General features: G+C 24.9%; 4 protein-coding genes across 5 annotated transcripts; 2 read left to right on the top strand and 2 right to left on the bottom strand.

The window, feature by feature from the left end:
- Positions 1-507: 507 nt before the first annotated feature.
- On the bottom strand, positions 508-2,503 carry LOC112591922 (dynactin subunit 6). The gene is made up of 5 exons (XM_025335866.1): positions 2,328-2,503; positions 2,051-2,221; positions 1,076-1,203; positions 676-818; positions 508-597 (listed from the first exon to the last, which is right to left on the bottom strand). The coding sequence occupies exons 1-5, from the start codon at positions 2,336-2,338 to the stop codon at positions 508-510; spliced, it is 543 nt and encodes a 180-aa protein (XP_025191651.1). The 5' UTR covers positions 2,339-2,503.
- A 121-nt stretch (positions 2,504-2,624) lies between these two features.
- LOC112591923 (valine--tRNA ligase-like) lies at positions 2,625-7,360 on the top strand. Its single transcript, XM_025335867.1, has 18 exons — positions 2,625-2,786; positions 2,854-3,058; positions 3,129-3,375; positions 3,495-3,723; positions 3,785-3,964; positions 4,034-4,158; positions 4,244-4,389; positions 4,479-4,595; positions 4,662-4,896; positions 4,966-5,088; positions 5,156-5,263; positions 5,318-5,477; positions 5,540-5,817; positions 5,895-6,092; positions 6,163-6,277; positions 6,337-6,503; positions 6,652-6,804; positions 6,877-7,360. Exons 1-18 carry the CDS (start codon positions 2,681-2,683, stop codon positions 6,964-6,966), a joined length of 2,982 nt encoding a protein of 993 aa, XP_025191652.1. The 5' UTR covers positions 2,625-2,680; the 3' UTR covers positions 6,967-7,360.
- A 1,313-nt stretch (positions 7,361-8,673) lies between these two features.
- LOC112591914 (lon protease homolog 2, peroxisomal-like) lies at positions 8,674-15,558 on the top strand. Of its 2 annotated transcripts, XM_025335854.1 has the most exons (16): positions 9,050-9,141; positions 11,536-11,620; positions 11,687-11,867; positions 11,927-12,039; positions 12,114-12,270; positions 12,341-12,482; positions 12,557-12,734; positions 12,795-12,976; positions 13,095-13,242; positions 13,327-13,530; positions 13,597-13,705; positions 13,772-13,923; positions 13,983-14,213; positions 14,295-14,477; positions 14,546-14,656; positions 15,352-15,558. In XM_025335854.1, the coding sequence occupies exons 1-16, from the start codon at positions 9,050-9,052 to the stop codon at positions 15,469-15,471; spliced, it is 2,388 nt and encodes a 795-aa protein (XP_025191639.1). In that variant the 3' UTR covers positions 15,472-15,558. The 2 variants fall into 2 exon arrangements, with proteins under 2 accessions (XP_025191640.1, XP_025191639.1); XM_025335855.1 differs by lacking the exon at positions 15,352-15,558 and having other exon boundaries at positions 8,674-9,141; positions 14,550-14,630.
- Positions 15,559-17,182: 1,624 nt separating this feature from the next.
- On the bottom strand, positions 17,183-22,517 carry LOC112591926 (RNA exonuclease 5). Its single transcript, XM_025335878.1, has 8 exons — positions 22,158-22,517; positions 20,372-20,514; positions 20,129-20,310; positions 19,708-20,021; positions 18,685-18,879; positions 18,427-18,616; positions 18,225-18,371; positions 17,183-17,608 (listed from the first exon to the last, which is right to left on the bottom strand). The coding sequence occupies exons 1-8, from the start codon at positions 22,332-22,334 to the stop codon at positions 17,268-17,270; spliced, it is 1,689 nt and encodes a 562-aa protein (XP_025191663.1). The 5' UTR covers positions 22,335-22,517; the 3' UTR covers positions 17,183-17,267.
- Between the last annotated feature and the right edge of the window lie 407 nt (positions 22,518-22,924).

Raw genomic sequence — 22,924 nt, forward strand, 5'->3', positions numbered from 1 at the left:
CATAAAGCCATAACAATGATTCAATAAACACCTAATGTACAGCAGGACGGTATTCACTTGCCTACTATTTTTTTTGTTATCAAACTTGTTTATACATTTAGACATGACAATGAAATTGATTGCTAGGAACATTTTACAAAGTTAAAAATTGTTAGTGTTATAATAATTAATAAAGTATGAACATACATTTTAGTAATAAAATTATGATAATATGAATTTTAATGAGTGACACGAAAGAATATTTACTAAGTACTATATGTCTACCTTTAAGGCCATTTTTTTGTTCATTTGAGTACTATTTGTTAATTCAGATTAGTGTATTTTAGTTTAACCGATATCTAAACACCCGTTAACCAAAATCAAAATGCATCAAAACTATTTAATAATAATATAAAAATATATGTATATATTAATTAGGTATTTTAAATTAATATACAAGATTAATAAAATATATTATAATATACAATATGAATGTGTATATGATACAATTTTGATCCAAACATAAATTTAATTTCCTTCAATGGGGTTTTTATTTTTTCTTAATAAATGGTAACTTGGCAATAATTTAATTAGAAATTCGCGATGACCTCCAGGAACCTAAAAATATATAACAAATTATTATTTATCAAAAGTAAAATATTAAATTGAAAACAAATTAAATTTGTTTTTACTTACTGATGGTTTACAAAAAGCTTTTTGTCTAGTGCAATTTTTACCATATATACAAGTACCATCTTCAATAGGCGCGGTAGATGTCAAGTGACAACCTGCTCCAATAATACAATCATTGCCTATTGTTAAATTTCGACCGACATAACCTTAACATTTATAAAATCATAAATTCTTAAATGAAACAAAATAAGATTTAATATACATTCTATTTACATTAAGAAGGAATCTAAGAGGTCAACTTGAGCATAAGAATATAGTTTTACTACACAAAGAGATATTGATGATTGATTCGGTGAGGATGACAGATGGGTGTTATCTCATCACCTCTGACAAAAATTGGCTACCACACCACCAGAGAAATGCCTTATTAATGTAAATAGACTATGTTAAGTTATTTTCATACTTTTTGATTCAAATATATTATTGTCTCCAATACACTTGACACCATCAATGGTTGAATATACTTCAAATACATTATTAGAACCAATTTTTAGTGTCACTGGCTCAGACTGTTCTTCTCCAGGTAAAAATCTATTTAAAAATACATTTTATTAAATTAATATATCAATATTACATAAGAAATTATAAAATTAAAAATTATAATTGTATATTATCATACATTCAATTATTTCATCTTCATAAAATATAAAAGGTTCAAATAATTAAGTATTAATATTTCTTTTTAAAAGTTTTATTATTATTATTAAATGATTTCTATTCTATTTATCTATTTATTTAAAGCTGACTTTTATTATTCTGTGAGAGGTTTCGCTGCCTTCACGCCATTTTCTAATCATGAATTATATCTTCAATTGTTCTCTCCTACACTTTCCAACTCCTTCACAGCCACATCTAATCATTTAATTATAATTTCTATACAATTCAATTGTTCTAAACCTATTTCTATTTATTTTAATTACTTAAAATAATAAAAGAAACCATTAAAGAATAGTTGAATTATTATTAATACAGTAAAGTACAATTAAATTAGTAAGAATAATTATCTAATCTAGAACAGTATTTTATATTATTGACATAATTAAGATATGCTGCCTATAATAACACTATATAAAAAATGGTAAAACAAAAATTAAGATTTATCAATTTTAGACACAAAAAGTTTTGTTATAAGTGGAAGATTCTATAAACAAAAAACTACTTATACTTGATAGCTTTATATTTTAGTCTTAGGTATTCTATTGTGAATTTTGGAGTTCAACTTTTTTGATTTAAAGTTAAGATTAATGAATATGAATATGAATAATATGATACATGTCATATATTGATTATTTCAAATTACAAAATTACAGTTATATTAAAGTGGATACAAATATCAGTTTGAATGTAAATTAGATTCATATTCAATAATAATACTCACTTGTGAATAATATTGACATATTCTTCAATAATATTATTTTCTCCTATTTCAATAGGCCCAGCTTCGGCAATTAAAGTTACACCAGGATGAATTATTGTAGACGCTCCAAAACTTACTTGACCCTTTACTTTAATTTCTTTACAAACCATAGCTCCCTGGCCAATTTTAATCCTATAAAGTCAAATGATAATTTTGTGTACAGTTCACATAGGAAAGAAATTATTATTTCCTAAAAAAAATAATAATTTTAATTCCATTTATTTCCATATTTATTTACTTAGATGACATTTTGAAACAAAATCAATGTATCAAAACTGTTATTTGTAAATTGTTGTAACAATCGAACATCCAATATTTTCTGAAGTTAAATGAATAAGTTTAAAATTCAAATTAAAAAAAAAAACAGTAGTATTACAAAAATAATGACTTCTTTTACGAGTAGAATCTCAAGAAAAACAAATCAATTACTTTTTTATGATAACAAAACAAAATAATTATTTATCAAGAATTGATAAGTGATAAAATTAAAATGATAAATTCACAGTATTCACACGTTTTTTCATAATTTTTTGTATTTAATTATTATTAACGAAAATATTATATACATTATTCATCAAATTAAGTAATGTGATGTTTATCATTAAAAGTAATATGAATATTTCATTATTTTGTAGCAAACATTTGAAAAAATACAAGAGAATTGGATATTACTATTATTCTATAGACTTTAAACATGGTATATTAATTTTACTTTTCAAAATTTTTATATTTTTGTTTAAAGTTTAAAAGTTAAATACTTTCAGGAGAAAATCAAATATTACCCATGAAATATGAACCTGAAATAGTTGAAAAGTCCAAAAATTTTGTGTCACCCAATGCTAATAGTTTAAACCATAATACTGATAATCCAAAAACATTTTCCATCATTTTACCACCACCAAATATCACTGGATCTTTGCACTTGGGCCATGCACTTACTGCCACTATACAGGATATTATTGTTCGATGGTTTGTTATTTTAATTTAATTTAATTTTAAAATAATTTTTTTGTCAAACATTTTTTTTTTTTTGTTCTAGGTACAGAATGAATGGTGTTGATGTAGTATGGGTACCAGGTACAGACCATGCTGGTATTGCCACCCAAGTAGTTGTAGAAAAAAAATTATTTGCTGAAAAAAATATTAACAGACACGATATTGGTAGGAAAGCTTTTAATCAAGAAGTGATAAAATGGAAAGAAAGCAAAATATCAATTATTAGAAATCAACTAAAAAATCTTGGTGTAACATTAGATTGGAACAGAGAGATTTTCACAATGGATGAAGTAATTAATTTTTATGGGTATTTGATTTGTTTATCCATTTTCTTATTTAACAATATAACATTACTATACATAAGTATAATTTACTTTGAAACTATTTAAACCTAAAAGTATATTTTTAGAAGCAAAGCAGAGCTGTCAATGAAGCTATTATACGATTATTTGATAATAAGCTCCTGTACCAAAAATATTCATTAGTTAATTGGTGTTGTTCTTTGCAATCTACAGTTTCTGATATTGAAATAGATCATAAAGAAATTTTTGGAAAAACTTATATTAGCTTACCAGGAAGTAATAGACCAGCAGAATTTGGAATTCTCACTGACATAGCTTACAAATTTCATAATTCTAGTTTGTATTATATCTACATTGTAATTTTTAGTTTAAAAATACATCTTTTACTGGTTTTTAGATCAAGAAATTGTTGTATCAACGACTAGACCAGAGACTGTACTTGGAGATGTAGCAGTTGCAGTAAATCCTGATGATGTTAGGTATAAAGGACTTAATGATGTAAAATTATGGCATCCATTTAGAAAATGTACTATACCTATAATTTTTGATCGTTCTGTTGACAAAAATTTTGGAACAGGTATTTTTATCTGGAAAGATTTAAATATTTAATACTTAGATTTTATAAATAGTTCATTTTTTGTTAAAGGAGCAGTGAAGTTGACTCCTGCTCATGATATTTTTGATTATGAGTTAGCTACCAAGCATAATCTTCCTATTATCAATGTTATTGATGAATCTGGAAATATTAACTGCAAATATGATGAATTTAATGTAAATTATGATAAATAATAAATCTAATATATTTTTATAGAATTATAGAAATGTATTTGTATTTTTTTTAAATATTTAATTTTAGGGTCTACCAAGATATGAAGCTAGAACCGCTATAACTCAAAAATTAAAACAAATGAATTTATTAAGAGACTCAAAAGAACATAAGATGTCAATACCTATATGTAGTCGCACTGGTGATATAATAGAACATCTACCAAAACTTCAATGGTATTAAAATTATTTCTTAAATATTTAGTTTATTTTTATTCCTAATTTCTATTAATATCTAAAACTATTTTTCTTTTTAACTTTTTAAGGTTTATTAATTGCAAAGAAATGGCTCAAAAAGCATCAGAATCATTTAGAAATGGTAAATTAACTATTGAACCTAATCATTATCATAATCAATGGCTTTTATGGCTTGATAATTCCAAGTATATAATTTAAATGAAATATGAATATGTTTTTATTAAGATTAACAATTATAAATACACTTTTAGAGATTGGTGTGTATCTAGACAACTCTGGTGGGGACATAGATTGCCATTATTTGAAACTAAATATGGCTGGATTTCTGCACATAATACAGATGAAGCTATTAAAAAAATTGGAGCTAAAATTCAATTATCAGAAAAAGAAATGGCCACTTTGGATATTAGACAAGAAGAAGATGTATTAGATACTTGGTTTTCTTCAGCGTTATTACCATTCTCTTCATTTGGTTGGCCTGACAAGGTTAATAATGTTAATATTAAACATAATTATTGAATGTTAAGTAAAAATTACAATGTTAAATCATTTTAGACTGAAGATTTAAAAAAATATTATCCTTTGAGTGTTATGGAAACTGGTCATGATATTTTAACATTTTGGGTTGCCAGAATGGTGATGCTAGGAACGTTTTTAACAGGATCACTTCCTTTTCAAGTAATATTTATTAAAATATTTAATTTACATTTAAACTTTATTGTATGTAACATTTTTATATGTTTAGAATGTGATTTTACATGGTATGATATGTGATAGTCACGGTAGAAAAATGTCCAAAAGTTTAGGAAATGTTGTAGATCCTGAAGATATTATTAATGGAATTTCATTAGAGGTAATCACCAATATTATTATTTTATTCTTAAATTGTTTCATTGTTATATATTAGGATTTACAAAACAAAGTTAAAGCCAATGCTAAATCTGGTACAATATCATATGATGAATTAGAAAAAGCCTTGGTGAGACAAAAAAAACTATTTCCAGATGGTATTAAACAGTGTGGTACTGATGCCTTAAGACTAACTCTTGTTTCTCAAAATATCAAAAGTGAGTTAAAATTATTTTGAGTCATAAAATATGAGACTTATTATTTTTGTAAATCATTGCAGATCAAGTAATTCACTTTGATGTGAACGAATGTTATCAGAATCGTATGTTTTGTAATAAAGTATGGCAAGCTACAAGATTTGTACTTATGTGGGCGAATGAGAAAAATGTTCATGACTATATGTCACTGGCCCCCATTAACACGATGCAATTTTGGATACTGAGTCGCTTGGGAGATTGTGTTCATACAATTAATATCTCATTCCAAAATTATGATATTTACATTGCTACAACTAAATTGAGAAAATTTTTTTACAATGAGTTCTGTGATGTTTTTTTGGTACATATCATTTTAGCATATTTTATCCAATTATAAAATGGTTGATAAATTAATTTGTTAAATTATATTTTTTTTAGGAAACATGTAAGCCTGTGTTTGAACATGGTACTGATGTAGAAATTCAAACAACTTGCAAAGTGCTATTATTTGTTCTGGATACATCTCTTAGACTCATGAGTCCACTTATGCCTTTTTTATCAGGAACTCTTTATAGTGCCTTACCTGGAAAAAATAAAACTCAAATTGCATATACTAAATTTCCTGAGGCAGTCGAAGTATATTTATTTTATAATATTGTATGTTATGTAACACATCAGTATTTAATTAGTATATTTATTTTTTTAGTATATGCAATGGCGTAATGAACACTTAGAAGCTGATATGATAACAGTGAGAGATATAATTACAGCAATACGAAGAATAAGATCAATTAATAATTTTAACAAAAGCCAATCTGAAAGTAAGATAAATTTGTATTCAATTTTTAATCTCAAATTTAATAGTAAATTTTATTTTTAGTTATCTTATATTCAAAATACCATAAATTATTACTCAAGTATGAAGATATTATTCAACATTTATCAGGATCTACAACATTATGTTTTTTAGAAGAAAACTCTAGTTCAAAGTTGCATTCTATTTCTGATACAGTTGGTGATCATACTGAAATTCATCTTCTTTTAAAAGTATTATAACAGCTCTTAAAATATTTTATTTATCTTAAATTTACTATAAATGCATAAAAGCATACAAATATGTAAAAAATAATTATATGAAGATCATTACTTGCCTGTAAAAATTGTTAAAATTTTGAAAAGAAAATGTATTTTTCAGGGTGGAAGTTTAGAATACAAGAAATATTATAGTATTTTAAATTCAAGACGTCAACGTTTACAAAAACAAGTTATGAAAATTGAAAAATCACTTTCATCAAATAAAAATTTTAAAAATAATATTGACAATGTGGATACAACACGAAAAGATAAGGTATTTAATTATATCCAAGATTTGATATGTATCTATTAAACATATTATATCTAATACATTATTAATTTTTAGATGCATTCATTATTGGAAGAAATAAATAGAATCAGTATGTATATGAAAACTATTAAGGACAAAGAATTAGAACCAAATAGACACATTTAACAATCAATAAAATGAAGAATTTCGACAAAATACTTTATGGTCCATACAAAAAGATAAAACTGAGTAGATTTTGTTTCAAATTATGCTAAGACCTTGGTAGGCTGGAAAATTGTTATTTCCAGGTATAATAAAGTTACCTGAATAATCAAAAAGTCTTATACAACATTTATTTTTTGCCACAATCTGTACAGATTGATAATTACTTAACTTACACTTTATTTTTGACTTAGTAATAAGTTCTAAGTTAATTATCTATTGTTAATTTTCAATCATATTGTATTTGTAGTCATTTTTGTATATAGAGTTTAAAAAGAAATCAAAATATAATCACTTGACTCAACCATAAAACAATGAACTATTACTATTTAAAGTATTTAAACATTGTGGAAAGAATTACTTAATAAGTCATCTATAAGATAATTTACATAAGAATAACCTATTAAAGATAGTGTGAATTTATGTCTATAAATGTTTCATAGATTATCGCTACAAAATACATTAATCAATATAGATATAATAATATAAATCTACAAATTTGTTTGTGCTTATTAGTAATAATTTTAACTGGATTTTTTTTTTTTGCAAATCGTATTAAATAATTTGGGACCGGTCCAATGTGTGATCTACCGATAAACTCCTATCTACGATAAAGCGTTATAGGTAGAACGTGTGATCTACTGAAAATATATCTATATTTTACACTATAGTGCTATACCTATATAATTATCGATATGATATGGATTTTACGATTGTATTGTATTTTTAAAATACATCATTTAAACATTCAGTATTCAGTTACCATTTAGCGTTCATTCAAGTCATTTCGTATGTTGATCAGTTTTTTCAATTTTTTTTTTATAACTAATTTTGTAAGTTGTAATAATTTAAATTTTAAAATGAATTCTACTACAACAATGGGATATGTATATAGAAATATAATTATTGATGAATTGAAATTGAGCTTATACTCAAACAATAGAGTCGTTATGGAAGTTAGTCAAAGTCTTAAGTATAATATTAAAATTAATGGTGCATCTCCACTATTAGACCGCCAACTTAAAGAAGAATGGTGGCGGTCATGCCATCCAGTACAAACTCAAATATTTGATGATTTTTTTATCAGATTTAAAAAATACTTTTGCAGTATGAATATAAATTATAATATATAGTTAATAGTTAATCACACATTGGACCAGCCATTTATCGGTAGATCACACATAGGAGCGGTTCCAATAATTTGTGATAATTTATACGTATCAAATATGTTTGTATGTCTAACAACACTATAAAAACAAAAGGTTTATTATAATTGTTGATTGTTCACAGTATATTTGTTTTTGGTGCACACATAATATCAGTGGTTTTTAACCTTTCAACAATGTAGTACACTTCTACAAAATTTTTGCGGCACACCAAAACCAATTCATATAATACGTGAAGCATATATTTTTATACATAAACAAAATTAACTTCATCAATAGATTTATCGCGGCAAACCAGTGTGCCGGGTTTGCCGCGACACACCGGTTGAAAAATGAAAATCACTGTATTATATATTAGTGATCTGAGAGTTTATGAAGTCTTATTTTATAATATAAGTATATATATATGTTCATGGTATAGTGTACACACGTGACTTGCAGAAATGCTGACTCACAGTTAGGTTATTACTATTATCAGTTATCAGTTTATCATTAAAGTATATTAATAATATGAATGATCGGTCTGTGACCGAGGAACACGACACATGTTCTCAGTTCTGTCTTCAACAGTTCAGCAGGTTCAGCTTATTTATTCGAATCGTTTTGTTGTTAAACATTTTAAATGTTTTTCAGCCTAAAGTTTTTCATTGTTATTTAAGTTATATTTTGTTTATGTATTTAGTTCTCGAGTCTCAACACAGTGCTCAGTGTACCTGAAATATCTATTTTCTTGCGCAATGTTGTTAATAGTGATTTGAACGTTCCTCATTTTCTGTAGTTATTTATTTAATTTTAATAGTTTACTTTCCATTTAACGAATTGTTTTGAACGTTTTGAAAATATCACGTTTTAACTGTTAAGATTTTAATTATAAAAGAACCATGGATATCCCCAACGAATTGCCTATTATTTATACAACACCAGTTTTGATTCCTGGTTTTATTTTGAAAATTCGATTACAAGTTGAAAAATAGTAAGAATATATAATATCATACATTAATAAACAATCAATACCTGATTGTATTTTACTGCTTTTAAAATATTTTTTAATTATCTATATATTTATAAATGACTATTTTAATAGTTATTTTACATGATTTTTGCTTCAATCTATTTTTTTATGACACTTGATTATTATGTGTTATGAAATATATTCTATTAGAACTGGCTAGGTGTGCCAGTGTACTGTAGTAGCATAGGCGAACTCAATAAATGTGGCACTTGAGCCGAGGGCTACCAAACATTTGACGATACATAATACTAATGCATTTATTTTAAATACCTATCAAATAATTTTAAACCACGACTAGGTATTAAGTTAGGATAAATATTAATTCGATAAGTTTATGATTAAACTATACAACAACAACTTATAATATGTATTATGTATATAGGTACCGTATGTATTATAAATTAATCTGTGATAAATATATGAAATTATTAAAAAAAATATTTCTAAAATGCACTATATTATTGCCTATTATTTTAATCAAAGTATACCTTTTTTTTTTTTTTTTGGTTATCTGCAATAATAATTACATTTCTTGACGTTTGCAGTCATTTTACAGAAATTATATCAGCTGAGGACATAAGTATAGTGTTTTTGAGGACACTACACCTTCACGTGTCATCTTCATTTAACAATTGCACAACTTAGCAAATTGTATGTTCTGAATAATCCGTTTAACTCTTTTTTTCCTAATATTACAGTAAACTGACATATTATTTAATTAAATGTAAGAATATTATCTAGTGAATTATAGTATTTTTGTAATATTTTTATTCAAAATTGAGTTATAAATATTTTAACATTCTTAATTGTTAATGCATTTCTAAATGTTCATACTTTTGTTTAAAATGCCTTTAAGATTTACATAATTGCATTTATTAAAAATAACATTTCAATTATAATGTATGTACTCCAGTTTGTTTACTGTTTTCAGAATGTACCTTTCTGTTGCCTTAAACATTGTTTTGTTGTTTTGGTGAAAGGTCTTTTTGAGCTTTTAAAAGGATTAAGAACTATTTATGTTTTATTTTCAGTAATAGATTGCGTGCCTTAACTATATTAAATAATTTTAGAAAATAATATCTCTCAAAATATAAGCGATTTCTGATTAATTACCTAATATATTTTCCAATGATTAAATAAAAAAAAATTTTTTTTGTAGGATTATGAATCATTAAATTTTTGAAAACCAGTATAAACTGGTATTCCCTATGCAATAATTCTGTGATAGGCAAGTCTTTATGCACTTACTTATATTATGTATGTGCAACATGTTATAAAATATATATATATATATATAGTGAGAAAATGCTATTCTGAAGACAGACACTGGTATCACTACAAAATATTAGGGAATTGAAGCGCTGCTAATATATTAAAAGCATTACCTTTAGGAGCATTGCTACTTAATTTAGTACTGAAAACTTCTTTAGTGCTTATTGTATATATATCTGAAAATAATAATATTAATAAGATAAAATGTCTAACAAAAATATGTACCAATATGGACTTCAGATGAAATAAAAAAAAAATACTTACCTATTTAAATATATCTATTCAACTTACAATCTATCTTTAAGTATAATATTAGTAGGCATATACCGAGGTATATACTTTAGTAGGAATTAACTATTTTATAATTATTTATTTTTTACAACATGTTAAATAGTTAATAAAAGTTTTAATTTGTTTGTAAAGATAATGTAATAACTTAAATTTCTGGTAAAAATATTGTTTAATCACTGCTTTAATCACAAAAACGTATTCAGTATACTTTCAAAGATCCTACAAGATGTATAAATATATGTATCTTATATATTTTATAAATTCCAAGAAAAAAAATGTATTTGTAAAATCAATTTATTTAAAGACCAGTATAAAATGGGTATAGATCATTTATTTTTCTAGAATACTGAGTCACATAACTTTTCAATTTACCCTTGAAGAGTACCTTCCATGATATGTGAATTCTGGGGTGGTTTAAGAATTAGCAACTAGCAGAAATGTGTAACTCCTGGTATAGGAAATAAAAATAATTTAGTAATAAAAATCTACCCATAATAAGGTTTGTCACAATTCTTGTACCAATGTAAATACAAGCATAAACATTTTTTATAAAAAAATGTAACCTAAAAATCAGATAGTTTTATTAAGATCATTCTTAATAACACACAATTGTTTTTTTTTTTATAAAATTGTTTGATTTTTCTTAAATTTTTAGCCATTTATTAAAAAAAAAGCAAATATAACTAAAATCTGTACATTAAAAATTGAGAAGTGATTGTAGTAGTTTGTTAAATTTTTAAGTTTAAGGCCATATAAATACATTTTAATAAATAAATGTTAATTATATTTCAGCTTTAATCTATTGAATTATCTTCAAACTAATCACGATACTAAATCAATACATATAGGTATAATACCAAACACTGATTTTGAAAAGGTAGTAATTATTTAAAATTTATATCTAAAATACAAATGACCTATTAATATTATTTACACATTTTAGGTTAGCAATGTAATTGGAACAGTGGGTCTGGTAAGAAGTATAATTACAGTTGATTCTGATCCTAAAGATTTTGTTTTGGTGTTGGAAGGAATATGTCGTTTTAAATTGGATATAAAAATAGCTGAAGAACCATTACAAATTAATAAAATTATAAAAATTGAAAATTTTAAAAACCTCCAAGGTAATTAATACTGTTTAAATGTAAACTATACATTTTTGATTAAACACATCTTGATTTAGGTGATGAAAAGGAAGTAAATGAACTTGTAGTTGAATTTAATAAAGTTGTGATTGACTATTTAACATATTCTGAATCAAACATATCAAATCTGTTAGCAAAAGAATCCTTTAAGGCATGTGCAAGTATATTTTAAATTAACTACTGTTTTATCGCATTATCTAATGATTCTAATGTTTCTATTTACAGGTTTTATTTAATAAACTTCCCTTGTATAAAACTGTTGCTTATTGTCTAAAAACTTTTGTTCGTTTAACTCCAGCTGATGCCTATACAATTCTTAGAGCTACAAACTTAAATGATTTATTAAGATTTGTTACAGATTGGTTAAAACGAGAAACAATTAGTATGTTATATTAGATATTGAATATTTGTCTATGTATTGTATAATAAATTTAAAGAATTTGATATTTTAGAAGAAAACAAATATTCAAATTCTGAAAAAACTGGTTTAATTCCAGTCCCTTTAATACTTTTTAATGACATAAACAGTAAAAAAAATGTTATGTTCAAGATACCTGCTTCACATGAATTATATCAAATACTTAAAGCAATAAAGTTAGCACGGTGTAGATAATGTATAAAATATTTAAAATAATTTATTAATATTTATTTTCAAATGTATTTCTTAGAGATTCTGGTATGCCAACTCCAATACACAAAGTTATTATGAAAGAATTTAAAAGACTTAATGAAATGAATTCTAGCAACCCTGATTATTCTGTATTTATAAATTATATCAGTTATGTTGCTAATTTACCATGGAACAAACGTTCAAAGGAAACCTTAGATCTGGAAAAAGCCAAAAATGTAAATATTTGTTGAAACATTAGTTTTTAAATTGAAATTAATTATTGTATGTGCTTGTAGATGTTAAAATCAAACCATTATGGTATGGATAAGGTCAAAAATAGAATACTGCAATTCATTGCTGTAAAAATATTAAACCCAGATCGGCGAGGACCTATTCTTTGTTTTGTTGGGCCACCTGGAGTTGGCAAAACATCTATTGTTAAAGCCATTGCCAGTTCGTTAAATCGAACTTTTAAAAGGTATAATCATTGATTTCGGAATATTCTAAAATCAGTGGTATAATTAGTTATCATATCAATACAAATAATAAGTGTATTGTATTATTAACAACAATCAAACAAATTTATTTTGTTTTAGAATATCATTAGGTGGAATAAATCATTATTCTGATATTAAAGGACACAGAAGAACATATATTGGGGCTATGCCTGGTTGTATAATACAAGCTATTAATCAAACAAAAACAAATAATCCTGTTATTTTATTGGATGAAATTGATAAGATGGTAAGAAATACAAATACTAGATTATAATTTAAAAATTATTATTCATTATATTTTAATGTATATACATTTTTTGTTTGTATTTAGTATAAAGGTACAAGTGGAGACCCTGCTGCAGCATTATTAGAAGTTCTAGATCCTGAACAAAATAACTCATTTGTTGATTCATATGTTAACTTGCCGTTTGATATCAGTCAAGTGATGTTTATTTCAACTGCTAATAGTGTTTTTAAAATACCACACACATTACGTGATCGAATGGAGATAATTTATTTGGAAGGATACACAGAAGTATATCACATTAATAAACAGAAATAGTTAATAATATTTTTATTAACATTTTACTTAATTGTATAGGATGAAAAAATACAAATTGCAGAACTTTATTTGATTCCAAAGATACTTAAAGATCATAATATGAATGAATTACAAATAACTATTTGCAAAAACACTATAAAAGATATAAGTATGTTTTCTTATTTATTATTATTTACAGCATTATTTAATAGTATTGGTGTTTAATTTTTATCAGTTCAAAAATATACAAATGAAACTGGTGTACGAGAATTGCAACGTAAACTTGAAGTTATTTGTCATTATATTGCTGTTGACATAGTTGAAAATAGTGATAAAAAAATAAAAAAATATGTGATCACACCAGAGTTGTTGTTAAATATTCTTGACGTAAGGACTTAAAAATAATTATTTTTGTACGGTATTCGTAATATATTTTAATTTTTCAGAGTGAATTATATAATGTGAAAAATACATTAGTAGAAGGAAGTTGTAATAGAGTAGGTGTTTCTATTGGATTGTCATGGACTCCAGTTGGGGGTAAAGTTCAAATTATTGAAGCTACCAAATTGTACTCTAGAAATGAGAAAAATGGCCTAATCTTAACTGGCCTAGCTGGTCAGACTCTTAGAGAATCAGTTGTAATTGCACAGAGTTGGATACAATCATTTGTAAAAAATGTAAATTGTTTATATTTTCATTAGTAAAACAAATTACATAGATTATCAGATTATCAGATTATAGTTTTATTTATTAAATAGAATGAAGTTAACATACAAGATTTCTGCGTTCACGTCCATTTACCTACTGGAGGAATCCCAAAAGATGGACCATCTGCTGGTATTTCAATTGTTTGTGCATTAATCTCTCTTTACTGGAAAATACCTTTAAAATCAATGATTGGAATGACTGGAGAAATGTCATTAAATGGATATGTATTGCCTGTATGTAATATATTCAATTTTGTATTTAGTCAGTAATTTTTTATACTGTTTGATTTTTACATTTAAAGATAGGTGGTGTGAAAGAAAAGATTTTAGCAGCTTACAAATCAAATATTAGAACTGTCATTATACCTGAACTTAACCTGAAAGATTTAAAAAAAATACCTAAAAATATCAGAGTGAGTATATTTTTAAAGTTTTTAATATTTTGATGTAAACTAAAAGAACAAAGAAATTTATTTGTATGGCGTATATGTGTTTTTCAATTTATAACCTAAATTGAGATATATATATATATATATATATGTATGTAAGCTTATCAGCTTTTTTACAATAATTTCGAGCAATTTATATCAACTTTATTTTTAGAAGTAATTAAAACTTAATTCTCAGACATTAAACAAAGTTAGTTCAGTATTGCTTGTATCATTTGAAAGAAGTTTAATGTGAATAAGAATATGCCATAAGAAAGAAAAATAATGTTTGAATGTAAATAAAATAATTTTGATTCTATATTTTAATAAAGCTATTGTTTTTTTTTGATATGAGCAGACTTAGAACTTTCCTAAAATACTTATAGAGGCATTGTATGGATATTTAATTTTTTTGAACTACTTTTACACAAAAATTTTCCAATTAACTGTAATAGTTTATTATGAGGTTCTTCATTACTTTACGGTTATTCTTCAGCAATTTTTAAAATATCAAAAATTCACTTTTTGAGTTTAAATTGTTCTGTTCCTTTGCTCAGAATTGTTATTTTTAAATATTTATTGATTTAAAAAAAAAAAAATTATATTTTTGTTCTTTTTCATATTAAGACCATAAGATTTTTTATGTCAGTTGTTATTTATAAATATTTAATTTTTTTTAGGAGGATTTAAATATCATTCCAGTGAAACATGTGGAGGAAGTATTGGATATTGTTATTCCAGGAGGATTGGCAATACTGCAAAATCCATCATTTACAACAATAGAAATGTGTAAACTTTAGTCTTAATATGTGACTTAAACAAACTTTAATTTTTATTATTTTAAACAATACTATGTAATACATAAATACCTATAAAATGTTCATTTGGTACCTATTTTTAAATATATTTTACATTTTTGTGTATTAAACATTAATAAATTCAAAGAACAATATTTTTCAAATATTGTAATAAAAGTGTTTATTAATTGATGCTGTAGATTAAAAATCATGTTTGTTAATCAATAGATCATCATCTCATTAGGGTCAACATTTGCATTTACATTTCATCAAAAAAATCAATAAATGAAAGTAAAATTAAATTATTTTTTCTTAATAATGTTGATAGACTTTATTAAATTTTTTATTAACTCAGTATTTTTCTACAATGATTTTCTATAATCCAATAATATTTAATACATATTAACAGGTTCTTAGATAATGTATTTACAAATCTGATAAAAAAAAGAGACAAGTTAATGTTATTGTTGGATTTAAAATAATATCTAACATAAAAATTAGTTTTTATTTTTAATTAGTAATTGTACATAATTTTTAGTCTAACACAGTACATAATATACTTGTTTGTGTCGTGTAATTTTAACTGTCAAACACAGTGAAAAAACTTGTTTATTTCACTTTATTGATTCTTGTCTCTTCCATGAATTATGACCTAGTGTTCAGCCTTTTTTTCATCACTAAACTATGTCCAGTCTACCACGAGTTCTCAAATTTTGTTTAATCACCATAAATTATTAAGGTATGCAAAGAATCACTGACAGTATTTATTAAAAATAAATCTAACTCTTCAAAGATTAACACGTATTTTTTTTTATCTATTTGGGCTTTATGGATTTACTTTTACTCTTTGAAAATTGATTTCATAATCAAAATATAATTATACTAATCACATGGAAATCTTTGAATAAACCTATAGGTTAAATTTATGTTTTTAATATTCAATTTTGCATGCTCAAATAATGCTTTTTCATGATTTACAGAATTTTAATCTAAGAATGTTACAAAATAGCATTTCTAAAATTAGACTTCATTGCTATAAATTTTAATGTCAATCAACACATAAACAAACTCCCAAATTATTTTTTTTTTTTATTAATTTTTAACAAAAAGCATTAAACTTTAAAAACTTAAATGATCTAACCAAACTAGTAACCAATCCTTTCAATTTTAGTTTTTATAAAAAATCCTCTTAGAGTTTTTCATCATCCACAATGCAATATTGATTAGTGGTACAGCAGTAGTCATATCCATACTATAACATACCATCTGAACTGTCAAAATATACATTAATATTTTACTGAGGATTGTGTTATAACCATAATCATCAATTAATAAAACTCATAATATCTTATTTAAGTTTATGATTAAAATTTTACTCATAATTTATTTATGAGTTTTTATCAAAACTAATGTTACAACAGAGTACATTACACAAATCTCATAACTTATCGGTCATTAAAAAAATAAAAATAATAATCCTAAGGTTTGAATAATAGTGTTTCCACATGTTTTAGTTCCTCTACTAAAGCACTGTTCAGTCATACAGAATTTAAGAAAAATCATAGTTTGCAAAAGCAACTAAAGATTACACTATTTACTACAAAATATTAAGAACTGGAACAAATGATTAACAATGTAATATTGAAAAGTGTAATTATTCTTATTGATAAAGTTCCGTTAAGTAGCAAAAGACAACAAAAAAATTATAAAGTATTTTTTTTTACTTTCAAAAAGTTTGTCGCAGAAATAATAATAAACTAATAATATTTTAAAAATAAAATACATAGTCAATAATTATATCAAAATTTATCTTGTAAATGATTCAAAGGTGGCTGCTTGACGTTCAACAAGCAAACAGAATTCTTGCCTTCAGCACCACAGCCAGTAAATAGCACAGCACAAAGTGCAAATGAAGACATTGCTGCCCAATACTTTTCGCACCACCGATTTACTAGGTCTAAATTATTTTTATTTTTTAGTTGCATGTGTGCCATACAAAACCGATTAGTAGTGTCTTCCATTGATTTACACACAGATTCTAAAACAACTTTGTTAGTTGAATGCTCCTCAATACTTAATTTGGATGTTGACCATATATTATCATATGCTGCGATTAGATTCTTTTTAAGATGAACTTTACCTGTAAAATTTTAAAATTCATATCAGTACATCTAAATCGATTTTTTTATAATGATCTATATAAATAATATACAAGTAATTTTTTACAAAGCTTAGTAAGAAAAAAGTATTATAATAGATTTAAAAAAACGATAATTAGTAGAATCCTAATAGTTGATAGAAGATTGTATACCCAGATTACTGGAGATTATTTTAAAAGTATACACATTTTTAATGAATTTTGTTTTACCACTTTTGCAGTTTTGATACAAATAATAAAAAAATTTAATAAATAACTAAACGTTCCAACAGGTGTCCAAAAATGGGCCAAATTAATTTAATGATGTAATATTCTCAAATTCTATATTGATAAAATTTTAAAACATTTTGATCAATATACATAATACAAAGTAAGTGTAGAGAGTAACAACATTGTTGAAAATAAATTTATTTAGGTTAACTGATTAAGAAACTTATACAAGTTACTATTGAATATTAATGGAATAATGTGCAAACCAAACAATCCAGTTTGTTTACTATAAAAAGGACTCCAATAGTTGCCTCTCAAATACCCCCTTTGAAAGACCATTATTTTAAATGAATAAGATATTATACAGTCATATTGAAATGATACTTACCTTTAGCTGAACTTTCTGAAACACTCTGCAATAATGCTAAGAACTTTTTAAATGTTTCTATATGCTTGACATTTATTTTAGTTTTTTTATTTACAAATTCAGCTAATCTCCTCTGACCAATTAAATACGCGTCTCCGTAAGTTAGGGCTATAAATAAAATACAATACTAAAATTGAGGATTAATTTAAATATTGAAACGTACATTTGCATAGTTTTAGTTGTACAAGTAACATAGTAGCACGACTGTCTTCTACAGAATCATGTCCAAGATTACCACATTGAATATTCATATCCAAAAAATATTTGGCTAAAATTTTTAATTTACTTTTAGACCCTTTATTTCCATTCAAGTTGAAAATAACACTAGTGTCTATAATGTAAGGATGGAATAACTGTAAAATATATAATTAAAAATGATTCTTTTAGAATAAACAATTTAAACCAAAGCTATTTTTTTTACCTTTAATGCTTCCAAGTCACAATTTAATGATTGTCCAATTAAAATTGAATCTGGAGATAATAGTTTAATTATATCTTCTTGTACGTCTGCTAAAGTGGTTTTAACATTCTTAAGTTTTGAAGCTGTGATTCCAGAATATACAGTTAAATAATTTGTGATTTTGTTTGTGGGTTTCACAAAAGATTCATATATTACCTAAATAGAAAACATAATAAATAAATGAATAAAAATAAAAAGACACGCTAAAAGTAAGTTGGATATGGTTATTTTTGATATCTATTTAAGGGAAAATACTGTTAATACTAGGGGTGGCAAATCTACAGTATACAAATAGCTGTTCAAATTTTAATAGTACTCATAAATATTAAATCATTAATCTTAGGTTTCATGAAAAAAATTATTTAATATTTTGAAAAATGTGACTCATTCCAATTAATTAATATTTACATCAATATACATACGCAATAGTTTATCTTCCACAATGAAAATTTTCAAATCAAAACAGAAAAATATTAAATTGTTGAATCAAACAAATACTGTTAGTTTCTTTAAAATATTTAAGATTAACAAAATACACAACTGATACTAAAAAAATGTAAATGGTTTTGTTTAAAATTTTAATTACACTAAGAAAATGTTTTTATTTGGGTCATAGATTATGACTATGACATATTATTGGCATGAGGATTTTTATAAAACCAATAACATTTCAGAATGTAATTTGAAAAAGATTTGCCACTACTGGAAAATACATATAATATTTAGTATAATAATAAATGTAATAAGTTTAAAATAGAATATTTAAAATTAACAACATTTTTAATGAAATAATAATTATTTGATTATTATATAGATATTATATTAATATTTAAATGCCCAATAATTACACATATATCGAGATTTTTCTGTAAATACTGACATTTTATTATTTTTAACGACTCCAGTGACCAAATAAAGATATATATAATTAAAATGTTACCAGGAGTAGGTGAGTTAAAAGGTATATAACTATTATAAACTTACATCTAATTGTTCATTAACAATTGAAACTCTAGTAAGTTCATTTCTCCCAATAGATGTATAACACATTTCACAATCAATTGCATACATTGGGCTGTCATCAGTAACAGGCAAGTAATGATTTTTTGTAAAACGGAAGCCATCCATTGTAAATTGACGTTTATTGGTTGGTAAAGGATAATTATGAATCATCATTTGGTTTAAAGACATCAGTAAGCGTGTTCTTGAGCAAATTTCTTTTTTTTCAATATTTTCATTTTGTGTTAATGTTGGTTCTGAAGCAATATCATCAGTTATTGAAGTTGTAGTGTCGGTATCTATTGAAAAATAAATGTATAATTATTTATTTCACTATTTTATAACTAACAATTCTATTGGCAAAAATCTGTTTTTAAAAGTTCCAAGAACACAACCTAGTATTTACCATAATCAGCACACCAACTAGGGGGCAGCTCAACTTCAATAGGTGGTAAAAATTTATATTTTGAAAACATTGGCAATGAACTATTAAAATTTGATAAATCTTCTTTAGTTTTTACTTCACATCCATCGATTATTAAAACACAAGTTTGATTTAAGTTACATTGCATTTCCAAACTCGACCATCTAAATGTTTAGATAAATTTTTTTTAAATGATTAAGTATTTTCAAAAACCCCACTACTTACTTTGGAACATATTTTCCTGGACCATAAACAGAATATAGAATTAACTCATTTAGGTCAGTAGGTAATAACGGACTTTCACTGAAACCACTTTCATTTAACTCTGATAAATGTCCACGGGCATTTAGTAATATTCTTGGGAAAGTCTGAAAAAATAAATTTATTAATATTAATAATGCAATAATTTTATTTAAGTTAATGATAACAATACTAGTGTATTCATTTTTAGTATTTCTTTAAACTGAATCAGTTATGGTAATCAAAAAAATATAATTTTTTAAAATATACTTTTGGTGATTGACATTTGACTATAAACATGAAAAAATATCAATTATCACATCTATTTGAAAGTATCATAAAACAATGTAATTGATTCACAAAAATATCTGATATACATTTTTAATAAGTTTATACATAGAGTATAAAATTAGATTTTTGATATATAATTTATAAATTATGATTAGGCAGATAATATTATTATTGTATGAATACAAAAGATTCAATTGTATATTACCAATTTATGGTTAAACTAGTTTATTGGTAATTTTAATAATAATTAGTCTTGCTTTTATACATAATTTATTTTGATTTAAAGAATACTAAGTAGAAAAAAATAATAATAGTTTTAAATTCATCTATTACAGTAGTAATTGACACTATTAAGAACATTTCAACAATAAAAAAAAAGGTATGTGTGCATAATTAAATATATACATTATACATACTTTTCTTTTTTAACTATTAATATTTCATTGATTATTATTTATTATTCTATAGGTATATATGATCTATATTAGTACTATTTTTGTATGTATAAAAATAAAAGAGAATTGCATTAACAGATCTTCATAAGTTTAGCATTATTTTAATTATTATAAAAATAAATTTGGTAAAAACTACTGATTACTGTTATTACTAATTACTACCTTATTATTGTTTGAGAAAAATTATTTTACACTTCAATAATATTTTACAAATTACTATTAATCCGTCATTGATATTGGTATTAACATTCTGCTAACATTGAGCTTATATTAGGAACCACTTGTTCAAATAAAAGTAATTATTTTAAAACTCCATGTATCTCTTATTTAAATAATATTATACTAAAATAACCAAAAATTAAGTACAAAAACATCTATTTGTGATTAATATGAACTGTTGAATTTTGAAATCCGCGATTATGTTAGCATCCCACTCGCACGATACTAACTGTGTCATTACTGTTTTCATGTTACTTTTATACACGAGATTTGGCAAAAATTATAAAAAAATGTTTGCATGGTTAAGTGAGGCTGAGGATGATCACATATTAAATGATTCTGATGATACTGATGCCGATTTTTAATTTTGTATTCCAAATAATGTAGAAAGTGGAAATAATAAATATATATATTTTTTTCTATCAAAACTTATTTGTTTTTAATTTTTTCGTATGAATAATTTGAATGACAAATTGCTATTAGTAATCAAATATTTGTAGAATATAACTAGATAAATATTTTTATCTTTGTTTTACAATTCAAAATCTGTTAAATAATTCATAGTATTAAAAAATGATAATGTTAGCACAACGCTAACACTATACCTATTACGATACAAAATATCGCAATACTGGTGACAGATTAAGCAATATTTAACATGCTGGACTATAACATGTGTTGTAATAACATAATAACATAATTTCAAAATTATTATTTAAATCGTTTAGTTTAGTTGTTTATTATTGATATTTATGAATGTTACAGATGTTTAAAAAAAAAAACCCCACTGTGTGACAAATACTCACTTTTAAAATTTTTTTTTTCTCTTTTAAATAGAGTTTTAGCTTTAAGTACTCTTCTTCAGTGAGCGTATTCGCTTCTTTTGCGGAACTTGGTTGTTTGCAAGTACGTTTTTGTTTGATGGCAGGTTGAGTGTTGAACGACAACGATGACTTATCCGTCAACTTTCGTTTGCCCGTCATGCTAATTTCTGAAGATCGAATAGACCACGTGCCGAATAAAATATAAACAGTGTTCTGTGATATATTATGATTAAAATAGTATAATAATAACACTATAATAATAGTGACAATATATTCTTTAAATTTAACACTCGTGCTTTAGACATTCTGGCACTCGCGGGCCATGACTTAAATTGATTCTAGAGTCTTAACTCTTAAGTCTTAACGTAAATACTTAATATTTAATGTTGTTGTTGTTGTTGTTAAGAATTAATAGATAACACGTGATAATGACCTCGTGATGGTAGTGAGGATTTTGATAAGAAACACAATGATCGTACAGTATGACCGCTGACAAGAATATTGTGAAAAGTTTCTCGCTTAATGCATTATATGACAGCTGCAACTTCAGCTGTTTTCAGAATATTATTTAAGCCATTTGAGGACTAATCGTTATTATATAATATATCGTTGTTTTGTTTTCCATTTCAACTTTTCCAGAATTTCAGTTGCATTCCAGCCTTCCGGGCTGGGCCTTTACTGTCTAACAAGTCTTACCCCGCCAAAATATAACCCTTTCACAACGGCCGCCGTTTCCTCACCCACTCGTT

Source organism: Melanaphis sacchari, unplaced genomic scaffold (genome assembly GCF_002803265.2).
Source record: "Melanaphis sacchari strain LSU unplaced genomic scaffold, SCAv2.0 Contig147_pilon_pilon, whole genome shotgun sequence".
Classification (NCBI taxonomy): Eukaryota; Metazoa; Arthropoda; class Insecta; order Hemiptera; family Aphididae; genus Melanaphis; species Melanaphis sacchari.